At 42.0% G+C, this 14881-nt stretch overlaps 1 protein-coding gene across 1 annotated transcript in view; it reads right to left on the minus strand.

Moving 5' to 3' along the window:
• Nucleotides 1–326: 326 nt before the first annotated feature.
• The window catches only part of LOC134340478 (aryl hydrocarbon receptor-like), a 169469-nt gene continuing 154914 nt past the window's right edge, over nucleotides 327–14881 (minus strand). The window contains exons 11-12 of the mRNA XM_063037788.1: nucleotides 4329–4423; nucleotides 327–410 (exon numbers count right to left, since the gene is read on the minus strand). Of these exons, the coding sequence (XP_062893858.1) occupies nucleotides 401–410; nucleotides 4329–4423 (105 nt within the window). The 3' untranslated portion in view covers nucleotides 327–400. The remainder of the gene's footprint in view (nucleotides 411–4328; nucleotides 4424–14881) is intronic.

Genomic DNA, 14881 nt, shown 5'->3' on the forward strand with positions numbered 1-14881 from the left:
ATGTGCAAACATAAGGGATTAGTTTAATTTGGCATCATGTTTAGCACAGATGGTATAGGCTGAAGGGCCTGTTCCTGTGCTGTACTGCTCTATGTTGTACGTGCTACTCTCAAAGCTAATTTAGAATTACCCACAATCAGCACTCAGAACACTGAGAAGCTGCCCAAACATCAAGATGTATACAAGAGATGACAGTGCAAGTCAGCAAAGCTTCCATTTTCTTAGTCTGACACTCAATTTTCCAGAAGCAATTTAAGTTCCCAGATACATAATACATCCATTCTTCCATTCCAGTAATGACCATTAGCTAACTCATCATGACGACTGCTGTGAAAAATGCACTCTTTGTAACGAACACTCACTTGGCCTTTCGAAGTCAGTGTACGCCCAGTAAGTCCACTCAGCACCATCTAAACAAAAAGATCCCCAGTATTACTTGAAACAAGTAAAACAATGAGTTCTGAATTAGTGTTCAACAGCTAAAAAGGCAACAATACTTTTTCAATCAATAGAGTAAATCTGCTAAAAATAGCAAGATTGCTCTCCCCAATGTTTGATCCTGCTGCTTCATAGACATTTCACTGACACCGTTACTTTCAAAGGAGTAGGGGGACTAGATATGAGAGCAAGTCTAGTAAGAAGGATGCACATGCATTCACAATTCTCCTACTCCTTGGCAATTGTCTGAATGACATATCATAGAATGTCCTAGGGGCTTTGCAGGAGAAGGAGATGGCAGGTGCTTGTCTCATGGCTCCCTGAGCAGTCATTTGGCAGAATTGCTCATCACCAGAACTCAAACAAGCAGTAAGACCTTGCTTGGCTGGCAGTGGGAGAGTTCCTCCCCATCAGATCCTTCTTGTGCAGTTGGAGCTATACTCTGAAAATGTCACCTAATCAGATTTTAACAAAGCAATTGCGGATTACGTAATCGGTAACCAATAGAAATGGCACATATACCCACACACACACGCACACATGCAAACGTACTAACCACAGGACACATAAAAGATGAACAATGTAGATCACCAACATTTCATTCGGAGTTGCACTGATGATGTTGCCTAGCTGGGTAACGAAACGTCTGCAAACTAACAAGCCAGCTCGGCGAGCTACTCAACAACAATTATACTCTCACCGTGGTTGAGTGCAGATGAGACGATCGTCTCTCTACTTTTGTTTCCCAAGCTTCCCACTTCCAGAAGATACAAAAGCTTGTAAACAAGCTCAAGGGCAATTTTTCCTCCTGTTGTTATACTATTGAATAGACCATAGAAAGAATCCTTTCTGGATGCATCATGGCTCAGTATTGCAATTGCTCTAACTGTACACAGTTCATAGCAGGACCTTTTAAAAGTGTTGATGTACAGACGGATCTTAGGGTCCAAGTCCAAAGCTCCCTGAAAGTGACCACAAAAGTCAATAAGGAGATAAAGAAGGCGCACAGTATGCTTGAAATTATTAGTTGAGGCGCTGAGTTCAAGAGCCGGGAAGTTATTTGCAACTTTATAAAACTCTTTAGGCTGCATCTGGATACCACAAGTCCATAAGACAAAGGAGTAGAAGTAGGCTATTCGGCCCATCAAGTCTACTTTGCCATTAGATCATGGCTGATTCAGAACATAGAACAGTACAGCACAGAAGTCATCATACATATTGGTACCAATGACATAGGTAGGAAAAGGGAAGAGGTCCTGAGAGAGAATATAATGAGTTATGTAGAAAGCTGATAAGCAGTACCTCCAGGGTAATAATCTCTGGATTGCCGCCTGTGCTACATGCCAGTGAGGGTAAGAATAGGATGATTTGGCAGATGAATGTGTGACTGAGGAATTGGTGCAGGGGGCTGGGTTTCAGATTTCTGGATCATTGGGATCTCAATCATTCCCGAGAAAACAATGTAAGTTTGTACAAACTCTCATTATAGCACATGTCCTCTGATACTGGAAGCATCCTGATAAACCCCCTTCTGCACCCTCTCCAAAGCCTCGATGCCCTTCCTATAATGAGACAACCAGAACCGTAGGCAATACTCCAGATGCAGCCGAACTAGACTTTTATAAAGCTGCAACATACAGTAACTTTTGAATTCAGTGCCTCGATTAATAAAGGCAAGCATGCCATATGCCTTCTTAAACACCCTATCAATCTGCGTAGCCACTTTCAGAGCGCTGTGAACTTGGACCTCAAGATCCCTCTGCTCGTCAACACTGTTAAGAGTCTTGCCCTAAACAGTGTACTGTCTCTCTGCATTTGACCTACCAAGATGCAACACTTCACATTTCACCGGGTTAAACTCTATCTGCCATTTCTCCAGCCACATCTGCCATTGATCTACACCCAGTGGTATTCTTTGCCAGTCTTCTACGCAATCCACAACACCACCAATCTTCAATGGAACAACATTAGCTACTTACCGGACCTTCAGGACCTTGCCTTTGGCTAGAGAGGATGAGAAGATATTGGTCAAGACCCCAACAATCTCATCTCTTACCTCCCTCAAAAACCTGGAGTATATCCCATCAAACTCTGGAATAGATCCTGAGGACTGGAAAATTGTAAATGTCACTCAACTCTTTAAGAAGGGAGGAAGGCAGAAGAAAGGAAAGTATAGGCCAGTTAGCCTGACTTCAGTGGTTGGAAAAATGTTGAGGTCTATCATCAAGGATAAGATTTTGGGGTACTTGGAGGCACATGATAAAATAGGCCAAAGTCAGCATGGTTTTCTAAAGGGGAAATCTTGCCTGACAACTCTGTTAGAAATCTTTGAGGAAGTAACAGGTAGTATAGATAAAGGAGAGTCAGTGGTTATTGTTTATTTGGATTTTCTGAAGGCCTTTGACAAGATGCCGCACATGAGGCTGCCTAACAAGATAAGAGTCCATGGTATTACGGGAAAGGTACTAGCATGGATAGAAGATTGGCTGACTGGCAGGAGCCAAAGAGTGGGAATAAAAGGGGCCTTTTCTGGTTGGCTACTGGTAACTAGTGGTGTTCTGTAGGGTTCGGTGTTGGGATCACTTCTTTTTGATTGTCAAATATCAATGATTTGGATGAAGGAATTGATGACTTTGTGGCCAGGTTTTGCGGATGATACAAAGGTACGTGAAGGGGCAGGTAGTGCAGAGGAAGCAGGGTGTCTGAAGAAGGACTTAGACAGATTGGGGGAATGGGCAATGAAGTGGCAGATGGAATATAATGTAGGGAAATGTATGGTCATGCACTTTGGCAGAAGGAATAAAGATGTGGACTATTATCTAAATGGGGAGAAAAATCAAAATCAGAGGTGCAGAGGGACCTGGGAGTCCCCGTGCAGGATTCCCTAAAGATTAACTTGCAGATTGAGTTAGCAGTAAGGAATGCAAATGCAATGTTAGAATTCATTTCAAGAGGACTAGAATATAAAAGCAAAGATATGATGCTGAGACTTGAAAAGGAACGGTTAGACCACACTTGTAGTATTGTGCGCCCCTTATCTGAGAAAAGATGTGCTGGCATTGGAGAGGGTCTAAAGAAGGTTCATGAGAAAGATCACAGGAGTTAAAGGGTTAACATATGAGGAGCGTTTGATAGCTCTGGGCCTGTACTCACTGGAGTTTAGAAGAATGAAGGGGGATTTCATTGAAATCCATCAAATATTGAAAGCCCTAGATAGAGTGGATGCGGAGAGGATGTTTCCTATAGCGGAGAGTCTAGGACCAGAGGGCACAGATTCAGAATTGAGGGGTGTCCAATAGAACAGAGATGAGGAAAAATTTATTTAGCCAGGTGGTGGTGAATCTGTGGAATTCTTTTCTTTTCAAATCTTTTTATTATTATTATCCAAAATTAACAAGAGTACATCGAAGTAGGCAACACTTACAATGTTCAGGCCAGGTCATTGGGTATATTTATGGCGGAGGTTGACAGGTCCTTGATGAATCAGGGTATTCAAGGTTATGTGGAGAAGGCAGCAGAATGAGGTTGAGAGGGATAATAAATCAGCCATGATGGAATGACAGAGACTTGATGGGCTGAATGGACTAATTCTGCTCCTATGCATTTTGGACTTATTCCTCTTAATGCTCTTTAAAAGACCCAACATTACCTCCTTTACCTTGAAATGCCCTAGCATATTAATACTCTGAGCAGTGATCTCCCTATCCTCCATCTTCTTCTCCTTAGTAAATACTGATGTAAGATAGTCATTTAGAACCTCACCTACATCCTCCACATCTAAACAAATGTTCCCCGCTTTATCCCTGAATGGTCCTACCCTCTCCCAAGTTGTCCTTATGCACTTGATGTACCATACGGATCAAATGCCTTGAGATTATCGCTAAACCTACTTGCCAAGGATTTTCATGGCCCCTCCTGGCTGTCCTAATTCTCTTCTCGAGTTCTTTTCTGCTTTCTTTATAATCCTCCAGGGTTCTGTTTGATTCTAGCGTGACAAAAGAACCAGTTATCAGAAGATTGATGCCGATAAGAAGACAATGGGGGAACATGCAAGGTGCTAATAAGAGAGAGACGAGAGAGATTACCGAAAGGAGACACGGTTCTGAGTACTGTCAGAGACCGGTGGCTTTGAACCCTGAACTGTTTGAAGTTTGATGGACAGGCGATACCCCAGCAGGGGGATAAAAAGGGACAGGTTCACTAAGGCAACAGACACACGACTCCACGAGGTAACGAGACCCTGGAAGTGGTGTGCCCCCCCCACCCACAAGTTGGTGGGAGTTTTGGAGGTCTGGTCGCGGGACCAACCATAGACGCACAGGGTAGAAAGGTACGGGTCAGCGGGAACCTGGTGTGTGTGTCCGCCCTTGCCTGGGTGCCGGGTTCACCGCAGAAGAACGATCGTATCTGGAATGGAGGGGTCACAGTTGGTGACCTCAGAAGTCATTACAAAGGGTTCGCCCGAAAGCTAACTGCGAGGAATATCGAAGGTCTGTTTGGAATCCGATTTGCATATTCATTCGTTCTCTCTCTCTCTTCTCCCCGCCCAATGGCACAACAGTGATTACTGTGAACTGAACTGAACTCAATTGAACTGAACTTTGCGTCACTGGAAACTGATCATTTACCCCTAGACTGCGATAGAGCTTGATTGATCCTATTATCCTAGTTCTGTGTACACGTATGTTTTATCATTGCTAAACTGTTGCATTTATATCCTTTTGATTAGAGTACTGTGTTGCCTATTTCTTTAATAGAACTTTCTTAGTTCCAATAATCCAGACTCCAACTAAGTGGTCCATTTCTGCTGGTTTGGCAACCCAGTTACGGGGTACGTAACACTAGCTTCCTAAGCTTTACATATTTTTCCTTTTTCTTCTCTCAACCCCATTCTCCTGCCTTTTCTCCGTAACCATTGATGCCCTTACTAATCATGAACATATCAAATTCCACTTTAAATATACCCAGTGACTTGCCCTCCATAGCCATCTGTGGTGGTGAATTCAACAGATTCACCACCCTCTGGCTAAAGAAATTCCTTCTCACCATCTCTGTTCTAAAGGGAAATCTTTGTGTCTGATGATGTGTTCACTGGTCCTAGACTCCCCCACTATAGGAAACCTCCTCTCCACATCCACTCTTTCCAGGACTTTCAATAAGATCCCCCCTCCCCTCTCATTCTTCTAAACTCCAGTGAGTACAGGCCCAGAGCCATCGAATGCTCCTCATATGTTAACCCTTTGGTTCCCACAATCATTCTCGTAAACGTCCTCTGGACCATTTATAATGCTAGCACATCCTTTCTTAGGTACAGAGACCAAAACTGCTAACAAGATTCCAAATACAATCTGACCATTCCCTTTCAAGCCTCAGCATTACATCCTTGTGTTTATATTTTAGTCCTCACAAAATGAATGCTAATATTGTGTTTGCCTTCCTCACCACCGACTCAACCTGCAAATTAACCTTTAAGGAATCCTGCATGAGGACTCCCATGTCCCTTTACACCTCTGGCTTCTGAACTTGCTCCCTGTTTAGAAAGTAGTTGACACTTTTATTCCTTCCTCACTTCCCTATATTGTATTCCATCTGCCATCTCTTTGCCTATTCTCCTTATCTGTCCAAGTTCTTCTGCAGACTCCCTGCTTCCTCAACACTACCTGTCCCTACACCTATCTTTGTATTGTCTGTAAATATGGACCACAAAACCATCCAGATCATTAACATATAATGTGATAAGGGTGGACCCAACACCAACCCCTGTGGAACACCACTAACCACCAGCAGCCAATGAGAAAAGGCCCCCTTTATTCCCATTCTTTGCCTACTGCCAGTCAGCCAATCTTCTGCCCATGCTAATATCATTAGGTAATACCATGGGCTCTTGTCTTGTTTAGCAGCTTCATGTGCAGCACCCTGTCAAAGGCCTTCTGAAAATCCAAGTAAACAACAGCCACTGACTTTCCTTTGTCTATCCTGACTGTTATTTCCTTAAAGAATTCCAAAAGATTTGTCAGGCAAAATTTCCCCTTCAGAAAACCATGCTGAACTTCAGCCCATTTTATAATGTGCCTCCAAATATTCCAAAACCTTATCCTTAATAATGGACTCTTACATCTTGTCAACTATTAAATTCAGGCTAACCGGCCTATAATTTTCTGTCTTTTGCCTCCCTCCCTTCTTGAGGAGTGGAGTAACATTTGCAATTTTCCGGTCCTCCAGAACCATTCTAGAATTCAATGATTCAAGAAGGATCACTACTAATACCTCCACAACCTCTTCAGCTACCTCTTTCAGAAATCTGGGGTGTTGTCCATCTAGTCCAAGTGACTTATCTACCTTCAGACCTCCTAGTAATAGCAATTACATTCACTTCTGCCCACTGACACATTCACATTTCCGATATACTGCTAGTGTCTTCCACAGTGAAGACTGACATAAAATACTTATTCAGATCATCTGCATTTCTTTGTTTCCCATTACTACCCCTCCAGCATTATTTCCAGTGGTCCAATGTCCACTCTTGCCCCTCTTTTATGCTTCATATATCTGAAAAATCTTTTGGTATCCTTTTTAATATTGTCTAACTTACCTTCATGTTTCATCTTTTCTTTCTATTACTTTTTTAGTTGCTCTCTGTTGGCTTTTAAAAAGCTTCCCAATCCTCTAGCTTCCCACAAATTTTTACTATATTATATGCCTTCCCTGTTGCTTTTATGCTGTCTTTGACTTCCCTTGTTAGCCAATCCTCTCTTTAGAATGCTTCTTCTATAGAATAACCCGATCCTATATCTTCTGAATTACTCCCAGCAACTCCAAGCCATTGCTATTTTACTGTCATCCTTGCTAGTGACCCCTTCCAATCAACTTTGACTTGCTCCTACCTCATGCCTTTGTAGTTCACTTTACTCCACTGTAACACTGATACATCTGATTTTAGCTTCTTCCTCTCAAATTCCGGGGTAAATTCTATCATTTATGATCACTGTCCCCTAAGGATTCCTCTACCTTAAGCTCCCTAATGAAATCTGGTTCATTACATAATATCCAGTCTAGAATTGCCCTTTCCCTTGTGGGCACATCCACAAGTTGCTCTAAAAAGCCATCTTGTAGGTGTTCTATAAATTCCTTCTCTTGGGATCCAACCTGATTTCCCCATCTACTTGCATATTGAAATCCCCCATGACTATCACAACATTGCCCTTTTTACATGCCTTTTCTCCCATTGTAATTTGTACCCGACATTGTGGCTACTATTCAGAGGCTTGAATATAACCCCCATCAGGATATTTTTCCCTTGCAGTCCCTTAACTCCCCTGAGTACGCTGCACCTTCTGATCCTATGTCACTTCTTTGTTGGTAAAAAAATGAAATTAAATTCTTAGCTCCACCCCCCACTACACCAGGGGTGGAGCTTAAGAGAAGATGGCGCTAAACGGCGACCCCTTTGCTTGCATCTTCGGAAACAGCTCTATTTCTATCTTTGATATCTCTATTTTTCCCTTTCCGGTTTCTTTTGAAGACCCTGATCTGGAGTTACACACTGACTTCAGTTCTTTGTGGGAATGGGATCTGCTCTCAGAGGTTTCACAACTGGCCATTCTTCGATATGCCAAGGATGTGGCCTAAGAGCTCAGTTTGTCTTCGGGGTTTTGGGATTCCGTGGCTCTGGAGGCGGGCAGACTCGAGGTTGATGTGTCGTGGGAGCACATGGAAGATCAAAAGCAGTGAGCTGGCTGCTGGCTGTGTGCCCAGGGACCTAAGATCTTTGGGCACAGAGCTCGGAAAAAGCAACACAACAGACTTTTAACACCATAGATCAGTGAGTTGTTTGTTATGTCTCCCCTCTCGCTGTGAAATGGGGACATCTCTTTTTCCCTTATTAGGGAGAGAGGGGGGAGTCTGTAGTATGTCGAATTATCGGGTAGATTTTGGGGTACTATAAGTCTGTGTTTTTATTGATGCTTTGCTGCACGTTTGAATGCTCAGTGGGGGGCACCAATGTTCTTTTGCTGGTGGGGGGGGGTCGTTGCTTTGCTGCTGCTTACTCGTGGGAGGGGGAGCTGGGGGGGGTTTTGGGGTTCTAACATTTAACTGTCATTCATTCTTTGGGGCACTCCTCTGTTTTCATGGATGGTTGCAAAGAAAAAGAATTTCAGGATGTATATTGCATACATTTCTCTGACATTAAATGTACCTTTGAAATTTTTGAATCCATCTCTGCCTACCTGTCCATCCTTTCGATACAATGTCTACTGCTCTACCTTTATCAATTTGTTTTATCATTTGCTCATACATCTAGTTTCTAAAAATCCTTTCCAATAGTTTGTTTTTACCTTGTACTACTTCTAAATTCTTACATTGAGAAATGATCTTTATGGATGACATGCAAAACAAAGTTTTTCACCGTACCTTGGTGCACATGACAATAATAAACCAATTTACCAACTTACCAAACGTATCGAACTAGGGAACTGTTCAATAGCCTTATAACAGAGGGACATAACCTGTCCTTGAGCCTGGTGGCATGTATTTTCAGGTTTTTATACCTTCTGCATGATTGAAAGGGGCCTATTTAGATGAGCACTCCACCAGTATGTCATCTAAATAAGCACCACCCAAAATCAATGAAACAAAAGGGTCATTTGTCTAATTTTCTTTTTGAGGTCTTGGCAGTCCATAAAATCATTTTTCTTAGGTAGATCATCACACTGAGTATAACTTATAACTTATTATAAAGCCAGATTAACACTGTGATATAGGTTTCATAGCAGCATCTTTGTTCCAAATATAAATCACAATATGACTGCAATACCATTTATTCTTTTGCACTCCAGTAATGGGTGTGCTGAGATCATTAATCATTTCAACAATCCAGTGCTCAAGAGAATGATGGCAACTCATCTCAACAATCATGAAGTGCTTTAAGTGGCTGTTAATGGATCACATAAAATCCCACCTTCCAACTACATTGAACCCTTTCCAGTTCACCAACTGCTCAAACCGGCTCACTGATGATTCCATTAGCCTCAGCCCTCCGCTCTATCTGGTCCCACCTAGAAAACAATGCCTCATACGCCAGGATGTTGTTCATCAACTTGGCATTTAGCACGATCATCCCTCAGAGGCTGTTGGGTAAACTGTCCTCGATGGGATTCAACACTCCTCTCTGTAATTGGATCTTGGACTTCCTGATGGAAAGACCCAGTTAGTCTGAATTGGCAGCACTGGTGCCCCACAGGGTGTTTGCTCAGTCCACTGCTATTCACGTTGATGACTCACGACAGCCCAGATCCAGCTTAAACTACCTCATCAAGTTCACTGATGAATCAACAGTGGTTGGCCTCATCAGCAACAATGATGAGTCAGTCTGGAGAGAGGAGATAGAGAGGCTTGTCAAACGGTGTGAGAACAACAACCTGAGTCTCAACATGGACAAGACAAAAGAGATGATTGTAGACTTCAGGTCAACCACTCTCCATTGCTCATCAATGGCTCTGCCATGGTGAGAGTAAAAAGCACAAAGTTCCTTGGTGTGCACATAACGGATGATCTAACCTGGACTCACAACATCTCCTCATTAGTCAAGAAGGCACAGCGTTGTCCACGCTTTCTGAGGAGAATGAGGCATGCAAACCTCCCCATCCCCATTCTAACAACTTTGTATAGGAGCACCATCAAGAGGGTCCTGTCTGGCTGCATCATCGTGTGGTACAGAAGCTGCAAAACATTGGACCGCAAGGCCCTACAGAGGACAATACAATCTGCCGAGGGGAACACCGGAGTTTCCCCCACCCCTATTTGTGACACTTACCAGGAGCATTGTACATGAAGATCCTGATGTATTGTTGAGGATCCCGATCACCCATCCCACAATCTCTTTGACCCTCTACCATCAGGAAGGAGGTACAGGAGCATCAGGACTGGGGCTGCCAGACTGGGTAACAGATTCTTCCCTCAGGCTGTGAGACTGATGAATACCCTGCTATCACCACCAAGGTCTGATCACTAGGACAGCGAGCTGTTTACTGTACTGTCTACTGTTTACCTGTGCTGCACACTACATGCATTTTGAATTGCATTTTATTAATTTAGTTGTTAATATTTTGTTTTATGTACAGTACATGATGTATGTCTTGTGGGTGCGCCGTGAACTGGAGGAAAATTGTTTCATTTGATTTTATATATGTACCGTCAGTTGACAATACACTTGAACTTGATGAAAAACCCATACAAGAATGAATCTTTCTTTTTAAATCTTTTTATTAATTTTTCAAAGTTATAAACAAAATAACAATGTTGATACAGAGAGATTGGAATAATCTTATTGTTAATAAGCATATACAGAAAAGATCTCAGATAACACAGGTATAATAGACTTCCAAACTCATGATGTAATTAATCATAGAGAAAAAAGAAATAGAAAGAAAAAAATACAAAGAAAACCCCCAAAAAGAAACAAAAGAAAAAGAACTAAATACTAAACCCAAAAAAGCAAACGGAACAAAACAAGGCTAGACCATTATCTTAAATCGAACACGTTCAATAATATCATCAACTCCGCTCCTCTATTCATATATTTTAAGTTAATAAGAAGGATTCGGAAAGGTCAAATTACATCATATGAAAATGTTGAATAAATGGTTTCCAAGTCTCTTCAAATTTAACCGAAGGATCAAAAATATCACTTCTAATTTTTTCTAAATTTAAACATAATATAATTTGGGAAAACCATTGGAATGTAGTAGGAGGATTGGTCTCCTTAAGAATGAATCTTTAAGCTACTAGTCAATCGGTACCATGTGTCTGCTCACCTGGAGAAATTTGCCTCAATGTACTGCACTGATTGCAGACAAATTTAGGCAATTGGTAAAATGAACGATTAATCCTTATCTGAATCAGACTCTACTTCTACAGTCAAGAGCTTCAACTTGTAAATAGTCTGAATTTTAAATGAGACACATTAAGAATAAGAAGGAGGTAATATATATAAGATGCAGTTAGATAGGTTTTTACATAGTAGGGGAATTAAGGCTTATGGGGAAAAGGCAGGTAGATGGAGCTGAGTTTACGGACAGATCAGCCATGATCTTATTGAATGGCAGGGCAGGCTCAATGGGCCGGATGGCCTACTCCTGCTTCTTATGTTCTTATTTTAAATCTGACCATCATGTCAGAACGTAGGGCATGTTAGAGTTCGGTGATTACACTCTGTACTCTTTGTAAATATTTAAAACTGGAATATGCAGCATGTGGAAATTATTGAGGGATTCAGGGACTATTCTTATTCCTACTTTTCAAGCATAAATTCATTCCCCTGCAACCAACATTGTTCAGAATACTGCATTGAACATACACTCAGTGGCCATCTCCTATACCTAATAACATGGCCACTGAGTGTACATTCATGGCTTTCTGCTTCTGCAGCACATCCAACTGAGTTCTTTTTTCCAACAGTTGCTTTCTCTTTGCCACTCTCCCATAAAGCTGTGACGGGTGAAGCACCCAGGCAACAGTTGTTGTATACACAGCTTCTCCCATCTCAGCCACTGAAGCTTGTAACTCCTCCAGAGTTGTCATAGGTCTCTTGGTGGCCTCCCTCACTAGCCTCTTCTTGCACGGTCACTTAGTTTTTGAGGATGGCCTGCTCTAGGCTTTTAAATATCTGTGCCATATTCTTTCCATTTCTTGATGATTGACTTAACTGTACTCCAAAGGATATTCAGTGACTTGTAAATTTTCTTGTATCCATCTCTTGACTTGTGCTTTTCAATAACCTTTCTGTGGAGTTGCTTGGAGTGTTCTTTTGCCTTCATGGTGTAGTTTTTGCCAGGATACTGACTCACCAGCAGTTGGACCTTCCAGATACAGGTGTATCAATTGAAACACCTTGACTGCACACAGTACTCTCCATTTAACTCCTTATGTGATTTCTAAAACCAATTGGCTGCACCAGTGATGATTTGGTGTGTCATATTAAAGGAGGTGAATACTTGCTATCAATTAATTTTGTGTGTTATATTTGTAATTAATTTAGATCACTTTTTAGAGATCAGTTATTTTGTGTTTAATAATTGTAATAAATTTAGACCAATTTGTAGAAATTTGTTTTCACTTCGACACAAAAGAGTCATTTTCTATTGATCAATGTCAAAAAAGCCAAATTAAATCCATTGTGATTCAATGTTGTAAAATAATAAAACATGAAAACTTCCAAGGAGGGGATGGTGAATTTTTTTTTTACAGGCACTGTATATACTTACTATAATTAATGAATTAATTTTTTTCTATATTTATTGCATTGTACCACAACACTGAATCACAGTGGATGTAATTTAGCATTTTTGACACTGATCAACAGAAAAGACTCTTTCATGTCAGAGTGAAAACAAGTTTCTAGAAATTGGTCTAAATTAATTACAAATATAAAACTCAAAATAATTGATTGCATTAGTATTCAACCCCTTCAAGTCAGTATTTAGTAATGCACCTTTGGCAGCAATTACAGCCTCGAGTCTGTGTAGATAGGTCTTGATCAGCTTTGCACATCTGAACACTGTAATTATTCCCCATTCCCCTTTACAAAACTGCTTAAGCTCTGTCAGCTTGCATGGCAATCGTGAGTGAATCTTGAGGTTTTTGGTTTTCAGGCTCCTGTACATCTTGCCTGATGGCAGCATCTAGAAGTGAAAAAAGCTTGGATGTTGTGGTGGGGTGGGAAATCAAAGTACACATACATAGGCACAAGTCTAGAAACATTGACAGTTCTTCAAACTTCTTTATAAACTAGTTAAATGTTTAATTCCTTATCTCAGGTACATTTCATAGCAATAAATTCAAATAAAATATATTTACTTTTGTAAACAATCAAATTTTTTCAATTTACACTGTTTCCCTTCACTTATGTGAATGAGATGAGTTCACAATTTTTAAAGTTTTTTTTGTCTAATGTCAACTTGTAGAAATTGAAGAATTATCTCTATGTATCATTGTTGTGGACGGCTTAAGCATGTGTGTTTACTAACTCAATGGTATTCTATCGATGCTGTATAAATATCACTAACTTCAAAAAAGCGTGATGGCTTCCAGCTCCACTGATGCTGATATTGGGGTGATTGCCTGCTAGGTGGCGCTATTACCCCATGCGACGTGTTTTCCATCTGCACCACACTGAGAATTACAGCACAAGAAAACCTGCAAGTGCAGGAAATCCAAGCAACACACATACAAAATGCTGGAGGAACTCAGCAAGTCAGGCAGCATCAATGAAAACAAGAAAACAACCGACGTTTTGGGCTGAACCTCTTTGTCAGGACTGAAAAAAATGATGAGAAGGTGGTTGGGGGTGAGGGGAGGGGAGGGGAGGAAGAAATACAAGGTCGGAGGTGACATGTGAGGGGTGAAGTAAAGATCTGGGAAGTCGATTGGCGAAAGAGATAAAGGGTTGGAAAAGGGGGAATCTGAAAGGAGAGGGTAAAAGAACATGGAAGAAAGAAAAGAGGGAGCAGCACCAGAGGGAGGTGATGGGGAGGTAAGGAGATAAGGTGAGAGATGGAAATGGGAATGGGGAATGGGGAATGGGGAATGGGGGGTGGTGGTGGTGGGGGGGGGGGGTGGGTGGAAATTACCAGAAGTTCAAGAAATTGATATTCATGCCATCAGGTTGGAGACTACCCAGATGGAATATAAGGTGTTATTCCTCCAACCTGGGTGTGGCCTCGTCGTGGCACAAGAGGAGGCCATGGACTGACATGTTGGAATAGGAATGGGAAATCGAATTTAAATGGGTGGCCATCAGGAGATTTCACTTTTTCTGGCAGACAGAGCATAGGTCCCACTTCTTCAGCGAAGTGGTCTCCCAATCTACGTCAGGTCTCACTTATATACAGGAGGCTACACCAGGAGCACTGAACACAGTATATCACCCCAAAAGACTCATAGGTGAAGTGTCACCTCACCTGGAAGGACTCTTTGGAGCCCTGAATGGTAGTGAGGGTGGAGGTCTAGTGGCAGATGTAGCACTTATTCTGCTTGCAAGGATGGGTACCAGGAGGGAGATCAGTGGGGAGGGACAAATGGAGAAGGGAGTTGGGTAGGGAGTGATGCCTGCGGAAAGTGGCAGGGAGGGGGGAAAAGAGGTGCTTGCTGGTGGGATCCCATAGGAAATGGCGGACGTTCCGAAGAATTATGTGCTGCACGTGGAGGCTGGTAGGGTGATAGGTGAGGACAAGGAACCCCATCCCTGGTGGGGTGGCGGGAGGATGGGGTGAGGGCAGATGTGCGTCTAACGGAAGAGATACGGATAGTGCAGTGTTGATGGTGGAGGAAGGAAAGCCTCTTTCTTTGAAGAGGGAGGACATCTTATTAGCTCTGGAAATTCTACTTCCCATTCCTATTCCAACATGTCAGTCCATGGCCTCTTCTACTGCCATGATAAGGCCAC

This window comes from Mobula hypostoma, chromosome X1 (assembly GCF_963921235.1).
Source record: "Mobula hypostoma chromosome X1, sMobHyp1.1, whole genome shotgun sequence".
Classification (NCBI taxonomy): Eukaryota; Metazoa; Chordata; class Chondrichthyes; order Myliobatiformes; family Myliobatidae; genus Mobula; species Mobula hypostoma.